The sequence below is a fragment of the Poecilia mexicana genome, unplaced genomic scaffold, assembly GCF_051168715.1.
Source record: "Poecilia mexicana isolate PSO_F unplaced genomic scaffold, ASM5116871v1 scaffold_11, whole genome shotgun sequence".
NCBI classification, from domain to species: Eukaryota; Metazoa; Chordata; class Actinopteri; order Cyprinodontiformes; family Poeciliidae; genus Poecilia; species Poecilia mexicana.
In genome coordinates, this window is record NW_028263380.1 from 18667724 (window position 1) to 18695665 (window position 27942).

Sequence of the window (27942 nt, forward strand, 5' to 3'; positions counted from 1 at the left end):
CACGCATGTGTTTTAGCGGGCACCACAAGTCGAGAAGTAGGTATAATTGTTATCTCAGACTGCAGCGACCCCCTGGATGTGTTGGGAAACTCTATTTTTTTTCACAGCCTCAGCAACTGGAGAAACTCATCCCTGCTCAGTGATCTGTTGGGAGTTTTTGACCTGAATTATAAGTAAAAGTGCATAAAGCTGCAGTATTTTCTTTACAGCCATGAGCAGCCCCTCGTTTTTGTCACGTAAGCCCTTAAGTGTGGGAGCCTCTATGCGTCTTGGGTGACATTTAATCAGAGTAATAAGACTCGTCATCGTTCTTTATTGGATATTATTACAGCAATTTAGCCCCCACCGCCTCCCAGTGCTGCGTTCTCTTCAGCTCGTACAATTAGGCATTCAGAATCCCGGTTACGAAGAAGCTGCCTTTTTTGTGTTTTACAAAGTCTGAAAGCCCCCAGAGTGATAACCGTAATCGGCACTGTAGCTCATTACGTTGCCCGGATCATTAAAGGCGGCTACATCAAACAAGAACGCTCGGGTTCACATGCGTTTGTCTTGTTTTCAGCGTGTTGTCGATGTTCAGTTCCAGCTTTAACAAGCAAGACCTGAATGACTGGTAGATCTTTAAACCAGTCTTTTTTCATAAATGGTAAATGGACCATTAGAAAACATTCTTGGCACCAACAGTAATGGGAGCTGGGTTCAAAGTCATCAAATTTACAAATCCATCCACAAGACTCGAGGTTTCTGATGGGTGTGTGCTGATGTGTGTGTGTATGTGTCTTGAGGTGTATGGATTTGGTGCTGCTGGTGGTCTTATTAAAGTGTCTCTGCTTCAACACCCTGAAATCTGGGTGTAGTGATGGACTCGGATCTGAACCTTTAGAGAAACACAAAGACGATTACAAAGTCAGCCTTCTGTTACCTGAAGAACATTTCTAGGATTAAATAACTAATGTCCCAGCAAGATGTTGAGAAACTCATCCATTGATTTATCTTTAGTCTTATTAATATCTACTACAGTGATAGATTATAAATCACCAACCGGCTTAGCACCAAGATACATTAAAGACCTGTTGTCATATCAACCTTGCAGACCACTCGGGTCTTCTGGTTCTGGTCTACTCAGCATTGTCAGACTCAGAACCAAACACGGAGAAGCACCATTCAGCTTCTATGCTCCTCTAATCTGGAGCAAACTTCCAGACAACTGCAAAGATGCTGAAACACTGAGTTCCACTAAATCGAGGCTAAAACCCCAGCTGCTTATAGTTGCATTTGAATAGTCTTAAGTGGAACATTGATCAACTTATTTGTGTATTTGCGTGATGATTTTGATGATGGCATTTGAGGAAAAACTAATGTTTATTACTTGTTTCATAATTGGGCTATTGCATTACAATTTTGTGTTGTAAAGAACTTTGAACTGTGTTGTTCCTGAAAAGTGCTGTACAGATAAACTTAAAAACTAGGTCATCTGCAGAACCCTGACCTCAAACCTTTGATTCAGGTGTGTTGGACCAACACATCTAAAAGAAGATAAATAAATATAGAAATATGCTGATTCAGAGTGTTTATGTTCTCCCAGTGCCTGTGTGAGTCCTCTCCAGGTACTCCGGTCCAACATCAATTGCACTCAATAATTCTCTATTGAATCAGATTTTTTTTTTTTTGGCTTTATCATCAGTGTGATATAAAAAGTTTGCTTTGTACTCCAGAATTGTGTTGACTTCACTGAGATCATAAATGTCTACCTGGTTTATTTATTATTGCAGCAGCTCTGAGCCCTCTTATAATATTCCTTTCTAAGGCCTGAAGTCTTTTTTTGGATTTAAAATATGTTGTTTTTCTTTTTTATAGAAGTTGGCATTGACTCGTCAGTTTGTCTTCTGCTCCTCACTTTATGAAAGAAAAACACGTACTCTATTTGAAGTCGTCCGCATAGGTTCTACTGAATTTATAAGCATTAACTTTGAAAAGACAGTACGGTTTGGGAGTTGAGCCTTCCCAGAGACTGACCTGTGGAAAAGTGAAACATCGCTCCGTCACCACGACTGCAAGGGAAGAACAGAGGGGAGGAAGAAAGAAGCACGCTCCTCTGTTCTTTCCCATTATATCTCATAGCCATAGAATATGAAACAGCAGATGCAGCCATGTGTTAGGAAATAATGATGAGGAGACCTCGGTGGTACAGAGGACGGCGTATAATTACTCAGCCCTTGCAGCAAATTTTTGACCCCAGAGGATTTTGGAATCACACTGGCATGCCTGCTCATGCAGACATGGCAGCTCTGGGGCAGCTATAACTTGTAATATGATGTAGGCACACTGTCTTAATGATTGTCGAGTTTGCTGGGAATGGGAGGGGGGGTTGGAGGAGCCGTGTAGGAAAGAGGCATCGTCTCTTCCGGACGTTGCAGAGCACCTTACTCTGATATTTAAGCCAATGAGGCAGGAATGTCCTCCTGACTTCCTGCTTCGCCTCTCAATGACTCTACAGATCCAAGCAGAGCGATTATGATCAGAGGGGGAGAAGTAACAGTGTCTTATCCTGCAGAATCATTTATGTTGATGGTATAATCTGCAGGTGTGTTTTAAACAGTTCTAGTTTGTTTTTATCCTCCATCTTTTATTTGAGATTTTGTGTCCAATACCTGATTTTTATAAAGCTCAGACATTCCCATTCCGGTTCTCTTTAAGAACATCTAATTAATGACAAATACTTTAACTGTCTCATCACTGCAATAACAGTAGTTATAGAAAGGGGCTGTTTTTCACCATTACTGAAAATCTGAACATACAGTTAAATTCTCCAGGTTGTTGAACGGTGTGTACAAATGAAACCTTTTGTCATGAACACTTAATTGTTCTCTTTATCAGATGATTCTCATTTTTTAAGTGTCATTTCAAAATGAGTTCAAGAGGTGTCTAGCTTAATAGTTGAGAAGGGAAAACTCTAAAAACCGTGTTATAATTAATAAATCATTCATTTATTGTGACTATAAAACACCCTTAAGCAGCCTTTCTGCCACGAATAGTTTTTAATTTTTTATTGGGACCATGACTGTGTCACCCAGTGTGTGTGTGTGTGTGAATGAGCAGTTGTTACACAGCTCTGCTGTTAAAACAGCGTTCCTCTAATATTTCAAAACAACAAAAAAAGCAATATAGCCATTTTACACTGGAGCAGGGGGATATTATGCATTATCAAGGCACATAGTTCCATTTTATAGCAGTCTAGTAACAATGTTGCCTTAGTTTTTATGAAAATGCTGTAAAAATCAAAAAGAACTTGAAAGGAATTTGACTTTGCATCGTAGCCGTATCGGACACTTTTAAATTGGCCTCCGTCTCTTTAAGATCTTCCTACCCTTTCCCATGCTCCCATATCGGCGCAATTTAAGGATTCCTCAAGTATGCATGAATGTGCAAATCGACACTCCAGGTATGTTTTTGATGAGGAAATAACATTATATCATATAAAGCTCAAAAGTCAATTTTTCATATCACTCCCTTTAAATTCTCCCATCAATCAAGTTTATTTGTGTAGCACATTTCAGCAGCAAGGCAGTTCAAAATGCTTTACGTAAAAAAAAAAAAAGAAATGTTCTAAGTCACAAAAGACGCCATGCAGCCAACAATTTAGAAAACCAGCAGCAGACATTACATTTTGATGAGTGTCATCATCAAAACCATCAATACACATAAAATATATTGCTCCATGTTTCATTTATTATGGTTAAAAAGCAACTCGATTTCGGTTTTTAGCCCTAATTTAAAGGAACTCAGTGTTTCAGCTGTTTTACATTTTTCTGGAAGTTTGGTCCAGATTTTTATCAAAACCTTGTCAGCATTTTGGACCACACAAGTTCAGAATCCCATTTCTCTCTGCATCATGTTGCAACTCTTCCTGCCGAAGACTCCTGTGATGAGCATGGCTAAGGTTTTTGTCATGCTAAGTTGGAGGAAATTCATTTTCCTGACTCATTTTTCTTTTTGTTTGTTTTTCTATATTTACAATCCTCCCAATTCCCCTACCGTTGTCTGAGCTTTAGGTTGTCAGCAACTAAAAATATAAACATGGTTGGGCTGTGCAGCTCGCTACATAAATTATCGGCATTCGCAGCGTGCATGCATGGAACCTGAAATATTGCATACTTTGCAATTGCTATTTTTTTTAAACATTGATATTGCAATAATTGCGGCTTGATCTATTGAACAGCTCACCTTCAAATTGGTACAATTTCAAGCTGTGCACATGTTGTATTGACCAAAAATGAACCTGATGGTAGACCTGCCAGTGGGTTTTCATATAAATGCCAAATGACAAGAAATTAGCTGTTTTGAAAATGCTGTCAGCCCAGATTTCAGCCTCTGATCATTAGATCAGTAATTACTGTTGCTGTTTCAAATGTTTGCATTTCAGATATCAGCCATTGATTTGTTCCCCGTTATGACTGCAGCTCTCTTATCTGTGCCAGTAATTACTCCCTGTCTCTGGGATACACCACTTCCCGCTGTTCCTGCCTGGCTCTCTCCCAGTGCTTTCCCTATTTCTGCTCTGTGGTAACAGTAGGTTTTGATAAAAGAGAAGCTCTGCATCCCAGTGGACTCCTTTTTTTCTAAATGTGGAATTGGTGTTCCTCTCATCCATTCTCTTTGATTCAGATCCTACTGTTGGAAATTCAGTGACTTTGTGCTTTTGGGAGCATCTCATTTCTCATCTCCCTCCTTACCTATTAAATGGACTCGCAGCACAAATCTTTCCATGTCTCTGAATCCATCTTTTTATAGACAGCCTGGGCTCACTGGCTCTGCAACATTTTAGAAAGAATTGAGGAAAATACTTAACTTGCAGCGTTGGCATGGAAAGCGCCACATTCCAGATTCCTAAAACACTGGATTCTCCTAACCACTTCTTGCCTTTTTTCCCCCCCAGTTAAATCTGCAAAGAGACAAAAAACTGAAATAATTAATTACAGCCCAAAATTTGGGGACTACAGTCCCCTCATTCCTTTCAAAACTTTACGGCAAAGCTTAGTACTTGCACCGTGTTGAAAGTGTAGGGAAATATCTATAATATTTGGACACATCAGTTATTGGCCATAACAGCAGCGTTCATATCGGATATGAATATCAAACTAAATTTTCAAATCGGTGCATCCTTGATGATTACTACTACATTTCTTGTTTCTTGGATGAGAATAAATTCTTCAATTGCTAGTGTAAAAATAAACTTTGTGTCAAATTTCTCAGGTTATTTGTAATGTTTTTTTCTGTCCAGTATGACGTAATGCTGCTGCTTTTCTTGGCCAGTTCACCTTTTTTTAAGAGGACCTGATCTAATTAGATCTAATTAAATTTGTTTTTACCTGGTGAGATAAAGGTAAAGTAAAAAAATAAATAAAACAGACAGTTGGTTTGGATATATTTTAATTTTCTTTTCCATGAATGAAAATAGTTGTTTTGAAAGCCACATTTTGTATTCAGTGAAGTTCTGTTTGCTACTTTAAAAAGTTCCAGTATGACAAAGAAACAACAGAACTTCACAAGAACTCTCCAGAGAACTCGCAGCGTAGTTGGAAATAACTGATGATTTTACTATGAATGGAGCCTGAGCTTTCTTGTAAATAATAGTTTGATGGGAAAGCTGGGACCAGAAAGCCTTTTAAAGGTGGAGGCTCTCAACATGCAGCCTTCTCTAAGGCTGTTGTCGAGCTCCGACTGTAGGTGGCAATTTCTCCGGCAGAGCCTGGAATACAGACTGGGCTCGTAGATCCTCACACAGACGGGAGGTGCAACTCCCCGCAGTCTCCTTTAGGTCTGCATGTGACATCCGGGCTGTGAAACCATTCCTCTTGGAGGATAATTATACACATCTAAAGATTTGCATGGAGACATTTCTTGGCTATAAGCGTTGAGCTGCTCAGTGACATTTAAATATCAGGCGTCGCAATTACTCTCTTGGAAATGTGACAGGATCTGGTCATTTCTCCACACGTTTTTAATTAATGTATTGGTAAAATATGAGCGCTCCTTGTAATTGTTCCCAACCACCGCGTGAGACAAAGTAGCTTCATCTCAGGCTTAAAATTAGGTTACATATCAGATTATTGTGCTGTAAGTTGTATTACATTGCTTAAGATATGAAAAATCATCAAAAAGACATTTATGCAGAGCACTTTGTACTTTATGATGGAATTGCTTCATATATATGATATTATCTGAAATTGTGTTTTTTGTAAATGTATAAGTACATTATTTTTTTTGTAATCGAAGAGACATTTTTGGCACAATTCATACTTTAAGCTGCAAAATGTTCACATTTATTTTGTAGATGAAAAAAAATTCTTATTAAAAATAAAGTAATTTTGAATCATGGACCAATTGAAAAATGGTGAATAGTGTTATCAATGGAAAAAAACTGTCAGCCATAATCTGATTGGATATCCCTAAATATTTATTTATATAAAAAAAACATGCTGTTTTCTTGCAAAAACATCTGAATTGTATCTTTTCACAAGCGAACCATTTTCTCCCTGGCCTTTTTCTCGGAGGGGATTTGATTTACGTGAGAACGTCTTGCTTGCGCTGCGCTTCTGGTCGTCTGAGGTGAGAGCAGCGCTGCTGGGAAATCACAGGGAAGCAAGTCGCTGACAGATTGAGCTTTATGTTTTCAGACAGTCCGAATATTTAACGGTGATGGGACCAAGACGAAAGTTTTTGGGTGACGTCTCAGCCCGCACCTCCTTCCACTCGGATCAGATTCTCTCCGCAACAGTTACCGTTTAAAGTTCAGATGTGTTGCGTTTCCTCCGAGTCCTGATCGATACCCGCCGAACCCCAGTTGGTTAATCGTATGCTTCGCTTCTTAATGGTGCCATTGGACAGAAGGCCCGGTTTCCTGGCGGTTCTGTCCCTGATGAATTCCCCGCACGTCGGCCCGCAATTCTGTAGGAGCTGATGGTCTGGAAGCAGACGTCGCGGGAATGAACCCTCGTCACCGTCCTCTTGTCACAGGCTATTTCAAGGTGCATTTATTGCTGAGCCTTTGCTCCCACCGTGTCCCTAGAAATAACTCTTCCCGTTCCGTCCTTCACTCTGAACAGCTCCTTTATGCTGAATAAAACCCCTTTTTTTATAAGTTCAGTCATCGATATGCGATGACAACTTTTTTTTTTCTCCTTCTTTTAGGAGGAATTTACATTTTTGAGGCTGCCATCTGTAACGATAATCTATTATATCTTAAACTAATTTACATGGGTGACGGATGGAGGAAAAAAAGGGAACATAAAAGGCTTTTGTGTCTTTCTGCTGGAGATTTAATGCCAGTCTAACAATGAGATGTTGAATTTTAATACCCAATAAATAAAACCTCCTTCTCGACTCCATCCACACTAAGTTACCTGCACTGTTTTTTATTTCCTACTTTGGGTTTATTCATATTTTTTATTTTTTAAATCACAGTTGGTGGAAATTGGTTGCCACACGCTAGTTTTCACTCTAAGCAGCAAATTAAAGTTCTTCTGATCTTTTAGGTATTTTTTTTCCCCCTACAAAAGATGAAGACGTCAGAGCTGTCAACATCGAACTCAGTTGACCAGACGGCTTCTTCCTCGTTGCGACAACACAACAGAGAGCCAAGTGGGTCAGGACGTTGATTTATTAACGTCCCAAATGTTGTTGTAGCTGCCGAGATCAAAATGTAAAGTGCAGTGAAGTGTGAAATGAGGCGGTGCAGCAAACCTACCTTTTGTAATTTCTAACGGCTTCCGCAACCCCCTGAACTCTTGCAGGTACCTGCAAATTAAACTTCACTATTTTGTCCTGTGAAGTGAAGTTGCTCTGCACATTTTAAAGTTGTACAACTTCTTTTGAAATCATTCCAGAATAATGCAGTGTGCGCAGAACTAAGCCTTGTAGTATCTGTTCTACAACTAATTTATCTTAAAAATATTAAAATTATTCAGCTTCATGCTGAGATTTGACTCTGGCTTTACTAGGTTGCCTGCAGATGACCAAATGTTTGAATCATTCTGTTAAAAGTTGCCTGAATGATTTAATTCTAAGTAAAATACAAGTTTTACTTTTCTTAATGATGATGCACGATGCCAAAAAAATTGTGCACTATATTTAGATTTCCTTAGAATATTTTGCTCCATATATTTTTTGCAGTATAGCCAGCACATTGGTGCTTAATTGTATAAAAATGGGTTAAATTATTTATAGTTTTTAAAGGGAGAGAACTTTGACTTGTAATAAATTGTAAGTCTCCCTTTTGTTTAAAAAATAAAAATAACGTTACGTTTGCCAACATTTTCCCTGAAGGAAAGAATCCCAAGTATCCATTCCTTTGGTAAATGTCACAGTTTCATCTTTTCCTTTTAACTGAAATCAAAAGATCCCGCAATACCTCAGACAGGGGCCAGTCTGAGATTCTAATGTTTGATAACCTTGGGGAAAAAAAGGCCAGTTTCAAAAACTTAAACAAATGTGTGTGAGATATTATAGTTATTTTAAATGCTTCATCAGCTACAGACTAAAAAAAAAAAAATCCCCTCAAATGTTGCAGCACAACATGTGCTAATTAGCAGGTGTGTGTCATCACCGTATCACTTCAAAGGCTTTAAAAGTCGGTGACAGACACTCCCAAGCTGCTTGTACATAGGTGCAACCAAGAGCCTGCATGCATGCATGGGTAAAATAATAATTAGGCTGTCAATAGCAGTTTGTTTACTGAAACAGATCCAGTCTCAAATCATAAGTATCACACATGTCTGTCACTGGAATATGAATAGACGACAGGATATTGATCTACAGCAAAGCTACCACCTAGACTAAGAAATGCCTCAGAATGGTCTATTTTGGAAGTGCATAATCCCCTTCCTGCCAACCTCATTTTTCATACGCACCAAAGTGATGAATGTATATGCCGACTGTCAGAACGCAGAGCTACTGGAAGAAATAAACAATGCTCATTGAAAGCTGCTCTTTTTTTATAGGCTGTTCTACTTGCAATTAGAGCGTAGAGACAGTAGAAGGTATTATGCTAATAGGAATGTGACTTAAATAAAATGAGGCTTTCAGAGATGATGCTTTTCTTTTGAGCATGCATTGTTAGCTCTCTGCATGCTGAGCTGATGTTAGATCTCAACATGCAACAAAAACCCAACCATCTGCTTGTATTACTAAGGCCAGCTGGTTCATTTACCAAACCAAAGCTTGGAAACCATTGTGTTTATCCCAATGATAATTACTCCAGAATGACTGTTTATTTATTCTAGTGTTTTTTTTTTTTTTCCTGTTTTTTTGTTTCCTTCATTAATGGGTTTGAGCTTTTCCTAGTTTTGCCCCTTATTGTGCAGAAGTTTCTATGCAGTCCTGGAAAGCAGGAAGTTTGATTTTATCATATTTGAAGTGTGGAAACAGGAAGGTAGTTAGTAAAGTTTGCATTTTGAGACTTTATCCATCTTACAAAAAAGTTGAAAATATCAGATTCTGGAGAATTATGTATGTAAATATGAATTTCATAATTCATATTTAATGACTTTTTTGTTTTCATAATGGACAGTTTCTAGGTGTCAGTATTTAAATTTTTTTAGCAATTTGTAGTAATCAAAGTTTACGTCTTTGCAGTATTTTTGTGTGGTCGTTCATACAACTAGTAAAAATGTGACTGCAATGAGGCTTTTGCCTGAACGATTTACGATGCACAAGCGCAGAAGAACGTAGACGTCACACAGCAGCACAATGTCTGGGCAAATAACGATGGATGCCACCGTGTCAATTTAAGTCAAATGAAATGCAACATGATGATTCAGAGTGACGGCACTTTCAGGACTCGTATGGCGTTAGTACCACATATGGAAGTGACACAATTTTGATTTTTTGGCGGGATTTGGAAATGTGCAAAAAAAAAAGGGATCTGATTTGGGTGGCTTTTCCTGTGAACATGGAAGAAGCTGTCATGATTGATCTCCTTGTTTGACTCGGTTTGATTGGTAGATTTTCTTATATAAAATTGCCTTTTCTTAGCTGAACAGTTTTAATTGAAATATAGAAAACTTCATCTTTCCTGTTGACAACATAATCAAAGCTAGACAAATAAAACATGGAGAAGCTGTGATCCCAAAACGGTGAAATTTGTACCGATTGGTTCGAAACTCTAACACTTGATTAAATTGTCTCGATAAATGTGCCTTATCCCCTGTAAATCCTCATGAAAATTTGCTGTGCACTGTCAAGCAAAAGGAGATTGCTCAAGGATTGTTGGCTTCTTCCTTCAGAGGTACAGAAAATCGAGCCTGATTTGAAGTTGAGAGGAGATCAAAATGCCGGATGAGCTGGGCTTGTGGTGTAATTTACCCTGGAAATCCAGACAGCTCTCCAAATGAGATATTTTCCAACATAGAAATCCCAAAATTGAGCGGCAGGGTTGTTTTTTAAATGGAAGTTTCTCCAGACAACCAAATAAATGACTCGACTCACAGAAAAATGTTGTTTACGTGATGCAGTCTAGTTTATGGAGTTAAGATTGTCGTCTGGGAAAATTAGGAAAATCCCATTAGATATTGTTTAATATTGGGTTGATGGGATTGGCTGGTTAAAAGAAAGCATTCTCTCTATGAACATCTTGGGCTCTGGGATCTAATATCAGGTATAAATTATCAAGATTGGTGACTAGAGAGATGAAGATTTTGCCAAATTTCCGATATCTGATGATGGATAAACAATTGACTGGCTGTTCTGACTTGTCCTGTTGCTCCTAAAGAACGGTCATATAAAATATAAAAATGTTTTGTCTGAGTAGACGCTCTAAAACAGAGCTCTGGTATTATATAATAAGACTACATGATCCTGGAGTTGATATTTTAAACCATCTCTTCCACTTTACCTTAATAGTTTGCACAACTAGCAACATTGAAAGAGAAGTTTAGATTTGAACACAACAAAGATGGTAGATCTTCACTTTAATTTGGAAAATGTAACCTAGATTCAGATCACAGTTAGCCTGTTTGACTGCCAATAAGCATTAAGACATGTCACAGGGTGGTCTGTTGGCTGAGCAGCAAATAGGAGACCAATTGGTCTGCTGCTGTTTCTTTAACTTCAGAGGCATTATTATTCAGGCATTATCTTAACTTTCAATTATCAGTCTAATTTTTAGCTTAGATATTTAGCTTAAAACCCATTTCTAAGTTATGAATAAATAATGGTGGATTTTACAAAACTCATCCTCAGCCCCATGGGGGAACTAAACCCATAAAACAGTACAATGACTCAGCTGCACGTCTCCGTAAATGTGAATGCGCCTTCAGTCGGCTCCAAAACCTTAATAAACTGTACTTGTTGGGGAGATATGTTTACCTGTTAAATTGCTTTTCTTTTAGCAACGCAGCTTTAATTGATGTTATTTCTTCTCTTTTTCTTTTTTTTTTTTAATCTAAAAGCTGTGTAGGCGAATCTGTTACTTGAATGGTCCTTTTAATGTGTCCCTGGATAGTTTGCATTCAGATCGCTAAACTAAAGCAGACAGAAATGTCCCAGGTCACCTCTGAAGGTGATCTCAAGGAAACGTCCCCGATGCGTTTTCACGGTGTTCCTGTATTTAACGCTGTCCTGACACGGCTGAATTACTCGGAACATACTCTCTGTTCCAGGTAAGACCTGAGCGAGACTGTCTTAACACGTTTGTGTGTTTGCACTTTTGATACTGATGCAAAAGTTTAATGTGTGCACATTTTTTTTACAGCATGATAATAATGAAGTGGTAAAGCACCACAACACAAATATTCTTTTGATGATATATTGTTTTGGATCCCTGATGTTAATATCTTTTTCTGTTCTATTGGATCTTAAAGTGGAAAATGAGTAAAAGTAACAATCACAAAGATGATTTTAGATTCTGGTGGTTTATAAGCATCAACTGCAGGTTATTGCTGTCGAGATAAATCAATATTTTTAAACATCTCCGCCAATTATAATAGTTAAAATACTATTTATTTAATTTAGCACTGTCCAGACATGACTAGATCACTTGGGATGCATGTTAGTGCAAAGTGCAAATGGAGTCAGAGTTCAGAGTGTAAAGCATAGAAACTTTAGTACTCTATTCAGCCTTCCTGTTATTGAGTGTTTGCTCTCTCTTTCACTGTTTTGAACTCTGAATGATCTGACGAGATGTAAAAATACACTCCTTTTAAAAAGCTTCCTAAATCTCTGTGCTTCCTTTGACTTCCCTTGTAACCACCTCCCCGATACTGAAAGTCGCTTAATTTGCATTTTCTCTCTGTATCAGCATCCACACTGAACAGTTGCTGGCTAGATTGAGCTGAGCTAAGGTGGGGATTACACTGATGGAATAAAGATTGGTCCAAACATTACATCCTGCCCTCGGCAGGATTTATTGTACACACGTGAATGTTGCAATCCTACCAGGAAAAAAAAAAAAAAGACCAATATGGGTTCCCATAATGCTCCGCTCCAGTTGGTGTCTCGGCTCGGGTTTTGGTTTCTCCGTCTTTTATCGTTGAGGTCATCTGCAGATCATTCATTTAAGTTGCATGTGTGGCTGATGATAAAGGGTAAGAGAACTGCGACGCACTTGCGCAGCTGATATTGAATAAAAGCATACTGTAGCTTGTAAGTAGCGATGAAGCTCGTTTAGTCACGCTGATAATGACGACCTCATCTTACCAGGAAGCTGTTAATCAGTGAATCAGCCCTCGGAGGTGTCTGAAAGGGAGGCGAAGCTAAGCCACTCCATATTTCTGCTCTTTGCTTTTATGTACAGAGTTTATATAAGCTTCATTTTTCTCCTTTCAAACATCCACCCAGGAGTGTTGTTGTATTAGTGTTGCTCTTCTTCGCTGGCGCTAAGAGGCTGCTAGTCATCAAAGGCTTTGTGGCCTGAAACCACATAGGCAGCTACGCATTAAATTGCTAATGTGCCCGGCAGAGCTAAGTTATCCGTCCCATCGACGTGACAGGGGCATGGATGAACCGATCTGTTCAGCTGTCCATGAGATCAATGGAAAATGGGTTTTGCGGATTCTGCTTGGCACTGAGCAGAGTCGTGCCTTTAGAGACTTTGCTTTGAATTGGCTTTGTTTATGCCTCGCTGATTTGACAACCGCTGAACAATGAGGCTGAAGAACCTGACCAGTTCCATCTACTTCCAGGGCGTCTCTGTGGAAGCGCTCGCACACCTGGCTGACTCCATTTCATGCTATCTTGCGTTCTAGGGTTATATTTATTTGTTTTTGCCAGCTGCAATATCGAGGAAACATGCCCCATATGTAGGGGTTTCTCATAATTTTGAGGTCATTAGATCATCTGCATGGACATGCGGCAAGTTGATAGAAATTTAAGTTTTGTTCTTCCATAAGAGTGAGCTACTATGTCTGCATTTTCTTTTGAGTAGCTCCAGTTGCAGATAGGGTGGGTTATTCTGTCAGTGTCAGAGCCTCAGGTTGTTGAGGAATATGATTGCCAGCAAAAGCCCAAAGGAAAAGCACTATTCACAGATTTTACTAGTCTTTCACAATACTACTTCTACTTTTGTTGGATTTTTGATTACTTTAAATAGTGTTTTGTTTTGTTTCCTTTACTCAAATTAAGTGTTGCCTGTGGCTGCTTTCTGTTTTATTGCGAGGTAAAGTTGTAGAAGTTCATAACAAAATAAGAACGTCATCATGTTACGAGCTGCTTTTCTGATCCATCCATCTGTAGCTGTTTAACTGCGAAGATGGACGCAGTTAAACAGAGCCATGCTGGAAAGAAAAAGTGGGAGTTTTAGAGAAGAGAACAGGGCTTCCTGTGAATTTGTTCCGCTGACTAGCTGCTAAAATATCCTAGCTAGCTTGCCATTTTGTGTTTATCATGAACAAGTGCAAATTTGTATCTACTATTACATGACTTTGTCTTAAATTTCATTCATAATGGTCTTAGTAAATATCTTAAGTCTTGCATTTGAGTTTATGAAACTTGCAGAAACTCTATTAGCTACGGCGTACATGAAGCATCGGACGTTGTTGGATAGCATGTGCTAACGAGTGTGTGTCGTCGTTGCATCAAAGGCAATAAGTTGGTACTGTTTGAGTGGGCAGGAGTCTGTCTGGAAAGTGCTGACTCAGAAAGCAACAGGGAGGTTGAATAAATGTGAGCTCATCAGATGGAGTGCGGTGACATTTGCGGTGGTAAAGTGGCAAAATCCGGAGAACTTTGACAGGTGACCGTATATTCGGTGTGAGCGTTTCTTCAGCTTGACTGAGGATAATGATATAAAATAAGCTTCTTTTGCAGAGATCAGCAGCACCTTGATCTCCTCAGCGCAGCATTACCTCATGGGATGATTAAATGAGACTAGATGAAATGTGAATCAAAGAATTTCTCTGGTGTAGAAGAGCTTTTTCTTCACAGACAAGGTTACACTCACTCTGTTGTACACCTCCCAGGTAATTGGCCTTTAGCTGACTCCTCTCTGTCTTGCACCTGGAGTATTTTCCACCATCCATTTGAGCCTGTGCTCAAACCACAATGCATCCCAAATTAATTAGCTGTGTGGCGGAGGAGCTGCCGCCGAGTTCCTCCGTTTTCTTCGGCGGCAGTTTTCAGAAGACTGTCGGCTCTTTCTCTCAGCTGCTTGACAGCGTTCCAACCCCCTCCCGACTTACCTCAACTACGGTTTGACTTGGGTCATGTTTTAAGTGATATCGCTGACATTAATTCCCACGTCCTGATTGATTTATTGAATTAGGAGGGAAAACCGAGACCTGTTTAATGTTGTCACATCCCGAGTAAAACCGTCTGATCTTCTAACCAAAGCCTGACCTTGGAGCTTTTGGCGTCACTACAAAGGCTCAGCTTGTGAATGGAGGAACTTACTGATCTCACTTCGAACAAGTCAAAGCAGCTTAATATTCTTAGATCCTTCTTAAAATCTGAATAAAATAATCTGTTTTGTGTTGCTTCATGTTTTGCTTTCATCTCCGCCTAAGACGATTTGATCCTAACAAGAGCGTGTCAACTACATTCTGCATTACAATAACCCGTTTCTGTCTTCTGCTTTTGTTGTGTTGCTTCAGGTTCAACTACAGATCAACCCACCATCTCACCACCAATGGCTTCTACGAGTTCCTCAACTGGTTTGACGAAAGGGCCTGGTACCCCCTGGGCAGGATTGTTGGCGGAACAGTGAGTGTCTGTTTGAAACGAATCAATCGCGCTGTGAAACTCTGCTTTTCTTCTTCTGTTTATTGCATCCAGCGCTGCATTTAACGATGCCCATAAAGTTGTTTTGACCTGAATTTGTCTGGCTGGGGAAAGTGGGCTCCAGTGCTCTTGTTTTATGTGAGCAGATGAGACAGGAATGAGATTTCAGAGTAAGGTGTCTACATTTTCTTTTTCCTTCTGGAAAAAGAAAAGTGGACCAGAGTTTTGCTTCCCCATATAACAATATCATGAAGTTTTCTCTGCCCTAAAAAAAACAAAAAAAAAACCTACTGCAATATTTCTGTCATTGTCGATTTGTTTTTATAACCAGGGTTCCTATGGAGTCCAGAAAAGTAGAACATTTGTTTAAATTATTTTCCAGGCATGGATTAAGTATGGAAGAAAAAATATATTAGTGGAGAGAAATATGTGTATTTCCATACTTTATTGGCTCACCCATCTGTTTTAAATGTAGGGTGCTTCCTTCATGTTCATCTTTTTGTGTACCGGTTTCTCTTTTCTCTCGTTTTTTTTCCTTCCTTGTTTTCTTTCTACTTTCTCCCTTGTCATCTTTCCATGCATTCCTTTTTCTTCCTTGCAAAACTGTGAAAAATGCATTCACAGGGAGATATTAACATCTGTATCAAAAGATGTTAATGACCTTGATTCTTACTCTAACATTGAATCAGATGAAGCTTAGAAATGGCTTTCGGTGAGTCAAATGGCTACTTCCAGTGTAAAAAGTAAGATCATTTGTATCAAATCTTCATATTATTTAAAGATTTAAAGGTAGTTGGAAAAGTGAGGAAAAGTCTGAGTGTCCGCTTAAAAAAAAAAAAAAAAAGAGAAAAGGTTAAAGCTCATCTTTAAATTCCAAGAAGTCAGATCTTGTTCTTGGCAACATTTTGTAGGGTTTTAAATATCTTTGAAAGTGTTTCTTTGTGACATTTTTCATGAAGGCTTTTAAAAAGTAGCAAAGCGAAAACAATAATTTTGTCTCGGATGATGTCGTGTCATAATTCCTTAGACAACATGCTTAAGTTTTTGCCCCAAAACTATTCTAGACAGGGCGGGGGATTTGCATTTTCTTTCTTTGTGTTCTTTTATTCATTTTTTTTTATTTTAGATGGATGTGCAGCTCTGCTTCACATGGTTAGAATAGGAGTCTGGCACCAGCAAATGCTATTAGTTGCAGACATGACATCCGGTAAATGGCCCAGCTAAAGTATGTTGCTTTTCCTTGCAATATTTTCTGATTTCTTAAGAGCAAGGCTTTTAGATGCGGTTAAGTTGTTGTACAGTTTTATTAGCCTGCTGCTGCTTCATTTGTCCTTGTGAAATTTCCTAAACTGTTTTTATTGATATGCTTCAAACTCTATTGAGATATTTTGTTTTTATCCAAGTGCTCTTTGGGGAGCTTTTTGTTGGTGCAGAAACTCAATTTTAACAAGACCAAATGGTGTTTTTTTTAAAGTTCTGGAGTTGTTTTCTTTTTATGAAAGCAATGGGGGGAAAAAAAAAAAGCAAAGTTTTTTTTTTCTTTTTGACAGTCTGCTTGTGAAAATGCCGTCAGACATCCAGGTATCGGACTTGAGCGAAAAAACAAAACAGCAGCAGAGTTATTTGAAAGGCTTGAAGTGGTATTGCTGAAAACCAGATAAGTCTGTTTTCTTGGAAATCTAAATAATTCAGAGGTGGGTCAGACACTTTTCACAGAGCTGAACAGCACATTCATTCATTCAGGCATTGTTTAGGATACATTTCTATAAGCCAGCTAGTATACGCACTCTTTTATCATATGTAATCAAATCTGAATAGACAGACATGCATTTAAAACCATATATTTATTCACACTCTTTAAACCTTTTTTCCTCGGTTTATGCTGCATCAGTCTGAGCCTTTTGCATTTAGGTAAGTTAGGAATAAAATAATTTCTATGCCAGTAAAATAAGAGAACATCTTTTAGAGATTTCTTTGTTGCATTTTTCATGTTTAGATGTTGGCATACACCACCAGCACTGCTGCTTTAAGCAATTTGGGGTCATCCAGACGATGTCATGTCAAGTAAATATTTAATTATTTTATTTGTAATGTTTGAGTTTATTTGAAAGAATACACGTGTATCTGGTTTATCATGGATCATACCTCCCAAATGCCTGAAGGTGCCACAATTTGAAACATTTATACCAGTGGTTCTTAACCTTTTTTGAGGTACCGAACCCCCCCAGTTTCATATGCGCATTCATTTGCTGTACAGTTTCGGCTTAATTACTGCTCTGGCTGTGTTGTATTTGCCAGTTAAATGACACAGTATAACTTGTTATAACAAGTAACAACAAACAAAATGTCAAACTTCTGAATTTGAAGAGTGATACAGAACATTATCTGGGTTGTGAAATTTTCCACTGAGCACAGCAGCCTGACGTCCCCCTCTCATCTTTTCACTCGTGTTTGTGACCAACACCGTGCTGCTTTGGACCAAGCAACCCTCCGCAGGAGAGAGGCTTTTAGGTCACAATAATTAATCTGGATTATGTTATATTAACGAAGTCACGATCCAGTTGTGATGAAATAACTCTGCGGATTCCCCTCGGTTGCCACGGCGTCCCTGCTTCACATCAACAGCCACTGTGTTGAAGTCCTTTTATGAATTCAGCATGTTGTTTCTTGCTTTCAGTCTTCTTCGCAATTTGCTCTCCTGACATCAACTCGACAACCAGCGAGCTACGAGGCTCATCTGTGTTAAATACCTCAGGTCTATCCATCTCCCTCCATCTATTACAACGCCACCTGCTACCTTTCTTTCCCACCGCGTTTCATGGACGCAGCGAGGTTACGCTCTTAAGTTCTAATTGGACTCCTTAATGATGCAGCAGGAGTTTATAATCTAAAGTCCTCAGTGCAAGATAAATGTGAAAACGTTTCCCAACGTCTTGGCAGCACCGAGTCCATCTCAAACGATGAGATGGAGCCTTGTAATCGGACTTTCTAGCATCGTTTCCTCACATTAAGATGGTGAGTCATGGTAATGGTGTTCATCACCGAGCTGGCGTTACTTTTCAACAATCAGATATAGTCGCGATGTATACTGACATTTTCCCCATAGTGTGTGAGAAACTCTCAAAGAGCTGGAATCCAAAGGTCCTCATTTGTTGTGAGAGGTTATAATCAGCTACTGGTAATTGCATTTGCAAAGCAATCTAATAATAGATTTATTGGTTCTGTTACAGTTCATGGCTACTTGGTTTAGGTCTTTGTTCCCACAGGGCTCAAGCTGAAACTCGTGATTAGACAGGTAATTATAATTAGAACATGTTTAGTCCCAATTTAATTTTCATGATATTTGCAGACCGTCTTTGTCGCACAGCGAGCCATTTTCTTTTTCAGAAATTAAACAACTAGTGCCTTGTTTCCATGCTGCACAGTTTTATTCATACGTCTAATTTCTTCTTGGAAAGAATTGCTGAATAATTTACACATTAATCATGTGGAGCAGATTAGTTTGTGCTGGACTGATCTCTGCACAAATTTAGTTAAGCATTAAAAGTATTTTCCTTTTTCTCTTGGACATTTAAAATTAGCATGCAAGGTAGAGGACATCCAGACGTGGGGTTTAGAAATAATGTAGAAGAGAACTCTTGCTCTTATCCGTTTATCATTCATTAATATTAGGGATGTTCTTGCTTTGGAAAATGGCCTTCAGCAGTTAAACTGACGTTTTGGCTGAACATAAAAATGTACTGTTAGTTTAAACGAGGACGTGCTTTTGTTTTTGTAATGTCCCGATACTGCTCTGAAACAATACTCTGACTTAATATTGCATTAAAGGTAATGAAGTCGATCAATGCTAAGTTTAATCTAAAAACAATTTAGCTTTATAATGCAGTAAAATAAAATATAATCAGTGTGCTGTCATGGCAGCTTAAGCGTTAGTGTTTTAGTAAGTAAACCAAGCCTAACTTTATTTAAAAAACAATCTTTTAAAATGAGCTAAAATAAATGTTTTGTATTTTCATAAGATGTTATAAATTAGACAACATGGATGTATGTTGTACCAAATTAAAAGAAAACTCACATTGGCTGCTTAGGGGCATCAGGTACATAACTCGAGCAACAAAATAAGTTCAAACAAAGGCTATGCGTCAACCGATAAGCATATTGCATATTTACATCATGGAGAAAGCCTTGTCTAAATGACAAACACTTTCTACCACAACAAGATGCCATTTCCACACTAAGAAGCTAAATGAAGTGATGCCTGATGGTTTTCAGCCTTTTCTGTCTCCCTAACAGTGTCTAACTCTGCGATTTTACATTCCATCGCTTTACAGCAAATTAATTTGCCTTGCTATGTTTGGTGAATGATTGTGGTTTTGTCATTTTTGTAAACACCAATGTATTCTATTGGCTCTGATGGTTTGATGGACGTTTCAATCATCTACATTTTCCAACAGTCTCCTGAGAAACTGCCTTGTCGTTCACAATGTCTGGGCTCTGTGGATTGAAGCATTCAGTTTGACAGTTTTTTTCCCCCTCATGCTTCTTTTACTTTTATTTTGGTGCAAAAACAATTATATGATGGAATGACTATCTGTGATAAGATATAAGTGGGGAAAGAAGAAGCCAAGAAAAAAAATTCTTCAAATTGTGCTAAAATGACTCATTTGGAAGGTTTCCCTGAACCGATATCAACTAAAAACTTCTGTGCTTCACTTTTTCCTTTTTTTTATTTTTCATGTCAGCAAATGTCAGATCCTGTACTTCAGTTGGCTAGAGGTTTTGGATTGCATCCGCATACGTTCAAAGGGATATTCACATCACAAAGAGCATTTTTTTAAGGTGGATTTTTCTTTCTTTGGTGTGCTGTATTGATTTTTAGACCTCTGGACTGTGCTCTGGATCTGACTTTTGTTTTCATACAAGAGTAATTCAAATAAACCATGTAGTAAAAGTCATGACGGACATGTCGTATACAAGCAGAAACCTCAAGTTAAAGAGGTTAGCAAACGTCAAGTGGCGTTTTACCACTAATTGCTTGTGCACAGTAATAGAATAAGTCACTGGACCTAAGCCTTGGAGGATTTTAGCAGAAGCAGTGAAATAGAACAGGTTTGAAAAGAATCACTGTGCGCTGTATTGACCAGACTCCCACAGCTGTGGTTTGGATGTGTAGTTTGTGATGAGCTGCAAATCATGATGGTATGCAGGTCTTGGCTTGCTGCAGAACAGCTTTAGAGACCATATGGCTATTTTTATGTAGCTAAAATATGATTGTTTCAACACGATTTCTGCTTGGTCTCCAAATGTTTCTTGACCCTTAAAACAATGGGCAGTATACAGCTAGAAAAGATGTATGTACTCAACAGTTTATGTACAAGGTGTGTTGTTTTACAAACCTATCAAAAGTACTTTAACTGATTGTAAAAGTGAGTTGTATCCTGTGAGGATGTGTGGCGCATTGAGGCTCGGCTTTATGTAGTTTCTTTGAAAAAGGATTAATGTGAACCAGGGCCGTTCAGTGTCGCTCACTGCGAAAATGAGCATTTTTCATTTGATCTCTATTGAGCTGCATTTCTATAACCATTAACAAGCTCATGCTTGTGTATTTATTTATGTGCAAGACTAAAAACAATCTGTAATTTTGTGTTTGCGTACTTGCCTTGGAAAAAAAGTCTAAAAGCATGTGAATATTAAAAGGTCTTCGAGAACTCCCAGTTGACTTGGCAGGAGTGCAGTGCCAGATGGCGAATGGCGTTTTGCCATATAGAGTACAGACATTTTGATGCCAGGCTGGACGGTCATTCTTATGGTCGTGCTAAATGCAAATATCTCCCTGTAACATGCTAATCTATGCAAAGTTTTACAGCTTCCAGGAGATGGAAAGATGTAGCAAAACCATAATAAAAATGGAACTGAAGAATCATTGAGTCTACAGTTTACCAAAAGTTAGACTGAGCTCAAGTTATATGTAACCTGAAATATTCTACATATAAACCAAATAAGCTCAAAACAAACGATCATTTAATTTCCCTGATCTGAAGGTTGACTTTTGTAGTCCAGTGAAATGAGAAGCAAAAGACGGACGGTGTTTGGCCTAAAAATGGCTCAGACCACTAACAGTGACTTTACACTGGAGCACTCTTATGGCAGCTCACTTATTTAGTGTGTAGGTTAATTGAGAAAATGCAGCTCTGTTTGCATGACTGAGCCAAATCGTTTTTTGAACATAAGCATGCTTCAGAGACATGGTATTTACCTCACCTCCCACACTGCTTTCAAAGTCATAAAATGATTGTGAGAGCTCTCATTTGCATTAAGCCTGTGCTTTTAAAACACGGAGGAGAGCAGATGAGAGTTGGGTTTTTCCTCAGTTCTAACCATAATGTAGTGAAGAGCATTTGCCTTGAAAACATCAGTTAAAAAGTTTTTCCAAATGCTGTTTTTCTCCTACAGTTTTAGTTTCCAATTGCTTATATCACCTCTCCTATTCGCCAGCAGTGAACTGAGAAATTGGCTAGTAGCTGGTTTGGACAGTTTTTTTTGTTTTTTTTATCTGCTGGGCCAGTCAGAAACTCAAAAATCCACTCCTTGTTTTTGACTATTGCTGCCATATTGGTGTAACAGTACTCTTTAGTGTGCACTCTTGTCATTGAGGAAAGTACACTAAAGGGCAGCTCACAGTGGCAGAAAATGTGGATTTATTTTCTAATGAACAGCCTACACCAGTACGGTCTGGTGGCCTGCCAATGCTTCAAGGTAAGGTGTCCAGTTATTGGCACCTTGCTTTTTATCATGAACCTCTAGTTTAATACCTTTACGAAATGCAGTGGAGACCTCATAACGAGGTAACCTTTAGAAATACACATTTTGCTTAAGATTGGCAACAATAGTGAGTCATTTATCATTAATGATAAAACTATATTTTTGTTTGTGATAGAATGGGAGTAACACTGAAAAAACAAAAACTTAATTCACACCATACCTCTAAACATAACCCCTAACCTTAAACAAGCGGCGTTCACAGCATTAGAACCGGGCTTTGGTCCTCATAAGGCCCATCGGTCTTCAGAAGGTTAGTAAATATGCCAGAGAAGGTCCCAAATAGAAAAGCTAAGCAAGTACACGGACACAGAGTGTGAGGTTGCCTCTGTTCACTACATAAATACTTAATGACTGCTACCAACAGGAAGGCTAGAAAAAAAAAATTTTGTAGTTAAGAAAATTTAGGAAAATAATGAATTGGCTGTTCTCATCATTAGGCTGAAACTTTAGATCAGAAATGAGCCACAGATTTCTGATCTGTGCATCTTTAATATCCACGTCGTCTTTATTATTTTGTAGCTTTTCACACGTCCTCAAAAATGTTCTTTTCTCCATCCCTTCTCCTTTACCTTGCCCTGTGTTTCAATTCAAAGGTAGATGGTGCATCTCAACAACCCTCATTAATCGTGTATGACATTAATCCTCCAAGCACTCGGAAGTCTCGCACCAGTTGGAGGACAGATGACTTGATACCGGTTAACGTGACAGTGAAGTGTGTCTCAGCTAAGACCAGTCCAGTTGGCCTTGTCTTTTTATTCCCTTTTCTCCCCGGCCCACCCTCTGCTCCCCAGAGGACGGCTGTCAGTTGCTCTTTCTTTCTGAGCTGCAAATAAGAAAGGAAAGCCTCTTTAATGTGCCAGCCTGTAACAACAGCGGGCTGTCAAGCCGATAACCCACTCTTTGTCTCCACAAGGACAATTGGAATACATAATTTGTGAGGGCTTTTGTTAGGTTTTCAACATTTCATAATGAGAACTCTGTACTTTTAGCATATATTCATTTTGAAAACCAAAACATTTAAGCCAAACTAGTTCTTTTTTTATTTTTATTTTTATTTTTTAAGCCCTATTTTAAACAGTAGCACTTTTCCTTCATCTAGGTCACAATACAGAGTTCAAACTAGCTAATAATTATAAGATTAATGCAGGGAACGATGGGAATTTGTTCCAATAGACAGAATCAAATCCTCTGAGTCAAGAGAGAGAGAGTCGGCTCTCATTGAAATAGATTGGCTGGCGAAGCTTGGATCTTGTAGGCTAATTAGAAACATAGAGACACGAGTGTATTAGGAGAAGTAGAGTATAGACTGAGGCTACACTGAATACACATTAGAGATCACTTACTTTTATGCATAACCTTTTTTGCATCTGACATCTCTAGTACACTACAACAGGCTCTAATTGGATCGTCTCTCATGGTTGGAGGAGACGGGGGCACGAGGCCTCACCTACACGGGCCACAATTCGATTTCAGCAGGAGGAGCTAATAATCATACATTCTGCTGAAGAAATGCTGCCTTTTTTTTTTTTTTTTTTCATTCAGCGCTTTTTAAACTAGTTTGTCAAGATTATCCTTCTGCTGCAAGGTTGATCTGGACTAAAGCGAATCCATAAATATGATGGAAGATTCATTTTAAGCTGAAATATTCACTGTAATTGTTCCCCTCACCTCTAAAAACGCCCCAGATAGTTTGGTTTATACTGAATTTTATTTGCATTTATGAGCTGCAGCTTTTCAAAAGAGCTGTTATTATACACAAATCATGCATTAATGAAGAAAGTTAATACAAAGCCCGTTTGCAGCTGTCAACTTGGTCTTTTTAAATCAGCTGAGCTAATGGCCCTACAGGGAAAGTGGAGGATTTAAAAGACTGCAACACCCAGCTGTGCCCGTTCTCAGCTCACCCACCAAGCTTCAAATTTACCAGTGACTAAAAGCTAATCTTAAATGTTATGTTTAATTAGTTACTGACTGTTTTTGAACAAATACAGAGCAGAAGTATTTTATTTTCTGTCTGAATCAGTGAGACTCTGTGAGAAATTAACACATTAGATCTGCTGTTCTGCCACACTGAGTCTTAAGAGAATTAGAAACTAACAAATAGAAGATTTTCCACAACACTGAATTTGTGAAGACGGGACGTGGGACTGTGCATTTGAACCTTTTAAAAGGTCTCATTGCTAAAAAAAAATATATATAATAGTTGCACACTACAGACATATTGTAAGACCATTAAAGTTATTAGAAACAATGGCCTTTTTTCAACACATTGGAAGCTCCTAACAGTTGTAAACAAACTGGGTTTCTTTTTTGCATTTTATAAGTCATTATAAAAGCAATCTGCAGGTGTGAACTTGTTATGTTCAACTTAGAGTTGGAGCTTTAAGGCCAGAGCTGCTGCCTTTGGAAGAAACAAAATTGCAGAACTTGCAAAAAGCTACCAAACTGCTCATTTGCTGGGGTTTTTTTCCTCTTTCTTTTTCTTCCTCCTCGTAAAAGCAGTATAGTCATCGACTGCTTGAGCAACCTCAATTAAAAATGCCACAATTTCACTGAAGCACAGTATTTACATAAAAACGTGATTTGAACTATATAATCCTTATTGCTTTAAAACCGATAAGCAAAAATAATTCATTATCCTAGAATAGATTTTATCCATCTTTCCCTCTCATTAAATAATTTTAAAATTTTGATTTATTTGTTTAGCAATAAAGTTTAGAGCATATCATAATATATCATGTATTAATCAGTAAGGTTGCCAAATCTTCAGATTTTTTTTTTTACCTGCATCTCCACAATCAGTTTAGCCAGAGTGTTGAGCAGGAAACACAATCTGTGTTTCTACTGGTCACTTTGTGTATAAAATTTACATGTTTTCTGCCGCAACCATTATAAAATTGTGTAGTAAAGTTGACGTCTTTTCCATTATAACTAAACTGGATGCCCGGCTATTTCTAAATCTGCCACTTATATTTAGGATTTGAACTTCAACCGGAGAACAAAATTGATCCGACTTGTCTCACCACATCCAATCCATATGTGCAATATGGAGGCGTGTGCACTTCTGTTCAACTGGAAGCCCAAATTGAATGCCATGTGCAAAGAGCCTGATTGTTGCACCTTGTTTTATTCCCTGCGCCACACATCAGCGACCGCTACCCCTAACAGGCTGTGATATGTTGATCTGTTGCAACTTTTTAAGATGGGAAAGTCTATGCATGGGTTTGACAGTTGCTTTATAATTTCTATGGTAAACTGTAAAATATAATACAACAAGCTTATGTTGTGTGAAATTGTCTTGTGAATCCTCTCACAGCCTCTTGAACTCACCCGCCATGTTTTTTTTTTGTTTTTTGTTTTTTTTTTGTCGCTCTAATCTCTGTGTGCGTCTCTGCCCTCAGGTCTACCCAGGGCTCATGGTGACCGCCGGCCTTATCCACTACATCCTCAACCTGCTTCATGTCACGGTGCACATCCGGGATGTGTGTGTGTTCCTGGCGCCCGTGTTCAGCGGCCTGACGGCCATCTCCACCTTCCTGCTGACGCGGGAGCTGTGGAACCAGGGCGCAGGGCTGCTGGCAGCCTGCTTCATCGCCATCGTCCCGGGCTACATCTCCCGCTCTGTGGCGGGCTCCTTCGACAACGAAGGCATCGCCATCTTTGCGCTGCAGTTCACCTACTACCTTTGGGTATGTAGACTGAAAGCTTAATCTAAATAGAGAAAAAGTGACATTTTTCTATACGTGTTTAAGTAATAGTTTTGTCATGTTTTCTGCCGTCGCTCATCTCCGTCTCCTTTTTTCTAAGAGACGAGGTTTATGTAGCCAGGAAAGTAGGGCTCTACTTTCAAATCTTGCTTGCTTCACATCTTGAATTATTTATCCGTAGCCTTGAAAAGAAAGCTGGCGATCTTTGCAGGCCATGTGGTTCACAGAATCCAAACTGCACTAGAAAAACTTTCACACACCTTCACAATAAGATGACCTTTTAGAGTACAATCAAGCCTGGTTATGGTGGAATACGGCCGCTGTTTCCTATTAACTTCCTTTTTTTTTTCTTTTTTTTTTGTTTAATCCACAAGGTTCACCAACACCAACAAAACATGTCACCTCGCTCACCTGTTTCCTCCTTGTATTTTTTTTTAATCCTTAGTTATTAAAATATTACTCATGCTTTATGAAAAAAGTATTTCCACAGACAAGATTTTTATTTTTTGTCCTCCAGCTAAAATGTAACTCGGTTGTTTACAGAAGCCGCACCAAAACACCACACTGCAGCTTTTAAAGATGAAAGACGCTTAAAAAACAGTTTTCAAAGAGTTTGTTCGCTCATTCAGTTGCATCAGCAGCTGCCGCAAAGCCCTGCAGATATCTTCATATGAAAGCATCATACATGCATGCGTGAAATTGCTACGCAAACAGTTTGATCAGGAGGCCTCTCTTCCTTGATGGTGAACTTGACCTTGTCGGCTGTTAATGGATGTTTTTAATTCATTCTGCATCACTTCAGTTTTCTAATGTTTTTTTATTCATCAATTTTGAATTCTGCTGAACAGACTTTAATCTGCTCTGTCTATAAAAACCATTCTGCTCTTAATTTGAAAAGTGTGAATTTTTATTTTGCAATATCAAAAGGATGAAAGGGCTGTATATAAGATAAAATAATGCTTTAATGTTGCCATATAAACCAGGCTTTTAAAGTTGTAACTAGTACAGATTTGACTAAAACTTTCTGGTGTTTATACTTTTAGTCCAGTTATAAAAGCTTATAGTTGATTCTGAACCCGAGATGAACGCTGGAGGAGAATTAACAAAGTTTTCTACTTCTTATCCTAAAATCATGTTGAAGATATTTATGAAATGTTATTCTTTTTTTCCCATTCAGTCTCTGAAAATTATTCCATTAACAAATCCCCCACATGCTCACAGTGTTATAATACGGACGTGTCAAAATACTGTGATCCAATTACCAGCCCTGAACACTGTCGCTGTGTGAGACCAAAGGAAAATCAAGACATTTTAGCTGAATACCAATTTATTTTTGTAGATTTATTAATAATAAGCCAGCTGCTGTGCCACTGAAAAAAAAAAACAAAGTTAAAAGTACTTGTACAGTATTATTTTTAAAAGAGGATATCTATGAAATTGGACTCTATGCTTTTCTGAATCTGTGGAAATATGAGAAAAGAAAAAAAAGTTTTGATTTCCAAACTTTTCATTATTTGAAAGACCATATCAGTGTCATTGACTCTTTTTAATCTAGTGCTACTACCCACAGACAAGCCCACAACTATTCCCAAAGCATAATAATTGTAAACTTAAATGTCTCCAATGTTGTAAAACTGGGTCAGAAAAATCCCAAAATTGGAATCTGAGAAACTACTGAAACATGAACTGGAGTATAACGTATTCAGGAAACCTCAATATATTCTTTTGACATTTATTCCACCGTGTGGCTGTAAGCGTAATCATGGCTGATGTTCTCTTTAAACGTCAACCCCCAACCACTTCCTTTACAAGGAAAGTTCTCTACAAAGGCCAGTGCATGTTGTCAAGCAGGGGAGATGGTGGAGATATTTAAAATCTGAATTGAGATGAAAACATGCATGACCTAAAATGAGATCTTGGCTTGATACAGCAACAAGACCTGCGAGTGTGTGAGCATCGTTTCCGGCTGTTCTTTTCATTGTGTTTAGGTCTGTGAATAATCAAGTCAGATTTTGTTTTCATGTGATGAAATGTTTCATATAAATCCCATGTTTGTTATTTAAATGTCTAAATGCATCCAGATGCTAATTTTCTTTATGCATCTCTTAAACTGAAGAGCTCTGGCCTCCAGCGTTGGAAAAGCCTGATTAGTAGCTGCAGTCCTGATTATTCCCATTCAAGCTGAGTTGAGTTAACAAAATGAAAA

At 38.5% G+C, this 27942-nt stretch overlaps 1 protein-coding gene across 1 annotated transcript in view; it reads left to right on the forward strand.

The window, feature by feature from the left end:
- The window catches only part of LOC106907671 (dolichyl-diphosphooligosaccharide--protein glycosyltransferase subunit STT3B), a 97092-nt gene that overhangs the window by 25821 nt on the left and 43329 nt on the right, over positions 1-27942 (forward strand). The window contains exons 2-3 of the mRNA XM_088010358.1: positions 15081-15189; positions 25431-25718. Of these exons, the coding sequence (XP_087866484.1) occupies positions 15081-15189; positions 25431-25718 (397 nt within the window). The remainder of the gene's footprint in view (positions 1-15080; positions 15190-25430; positions 25719-27942) is intronic.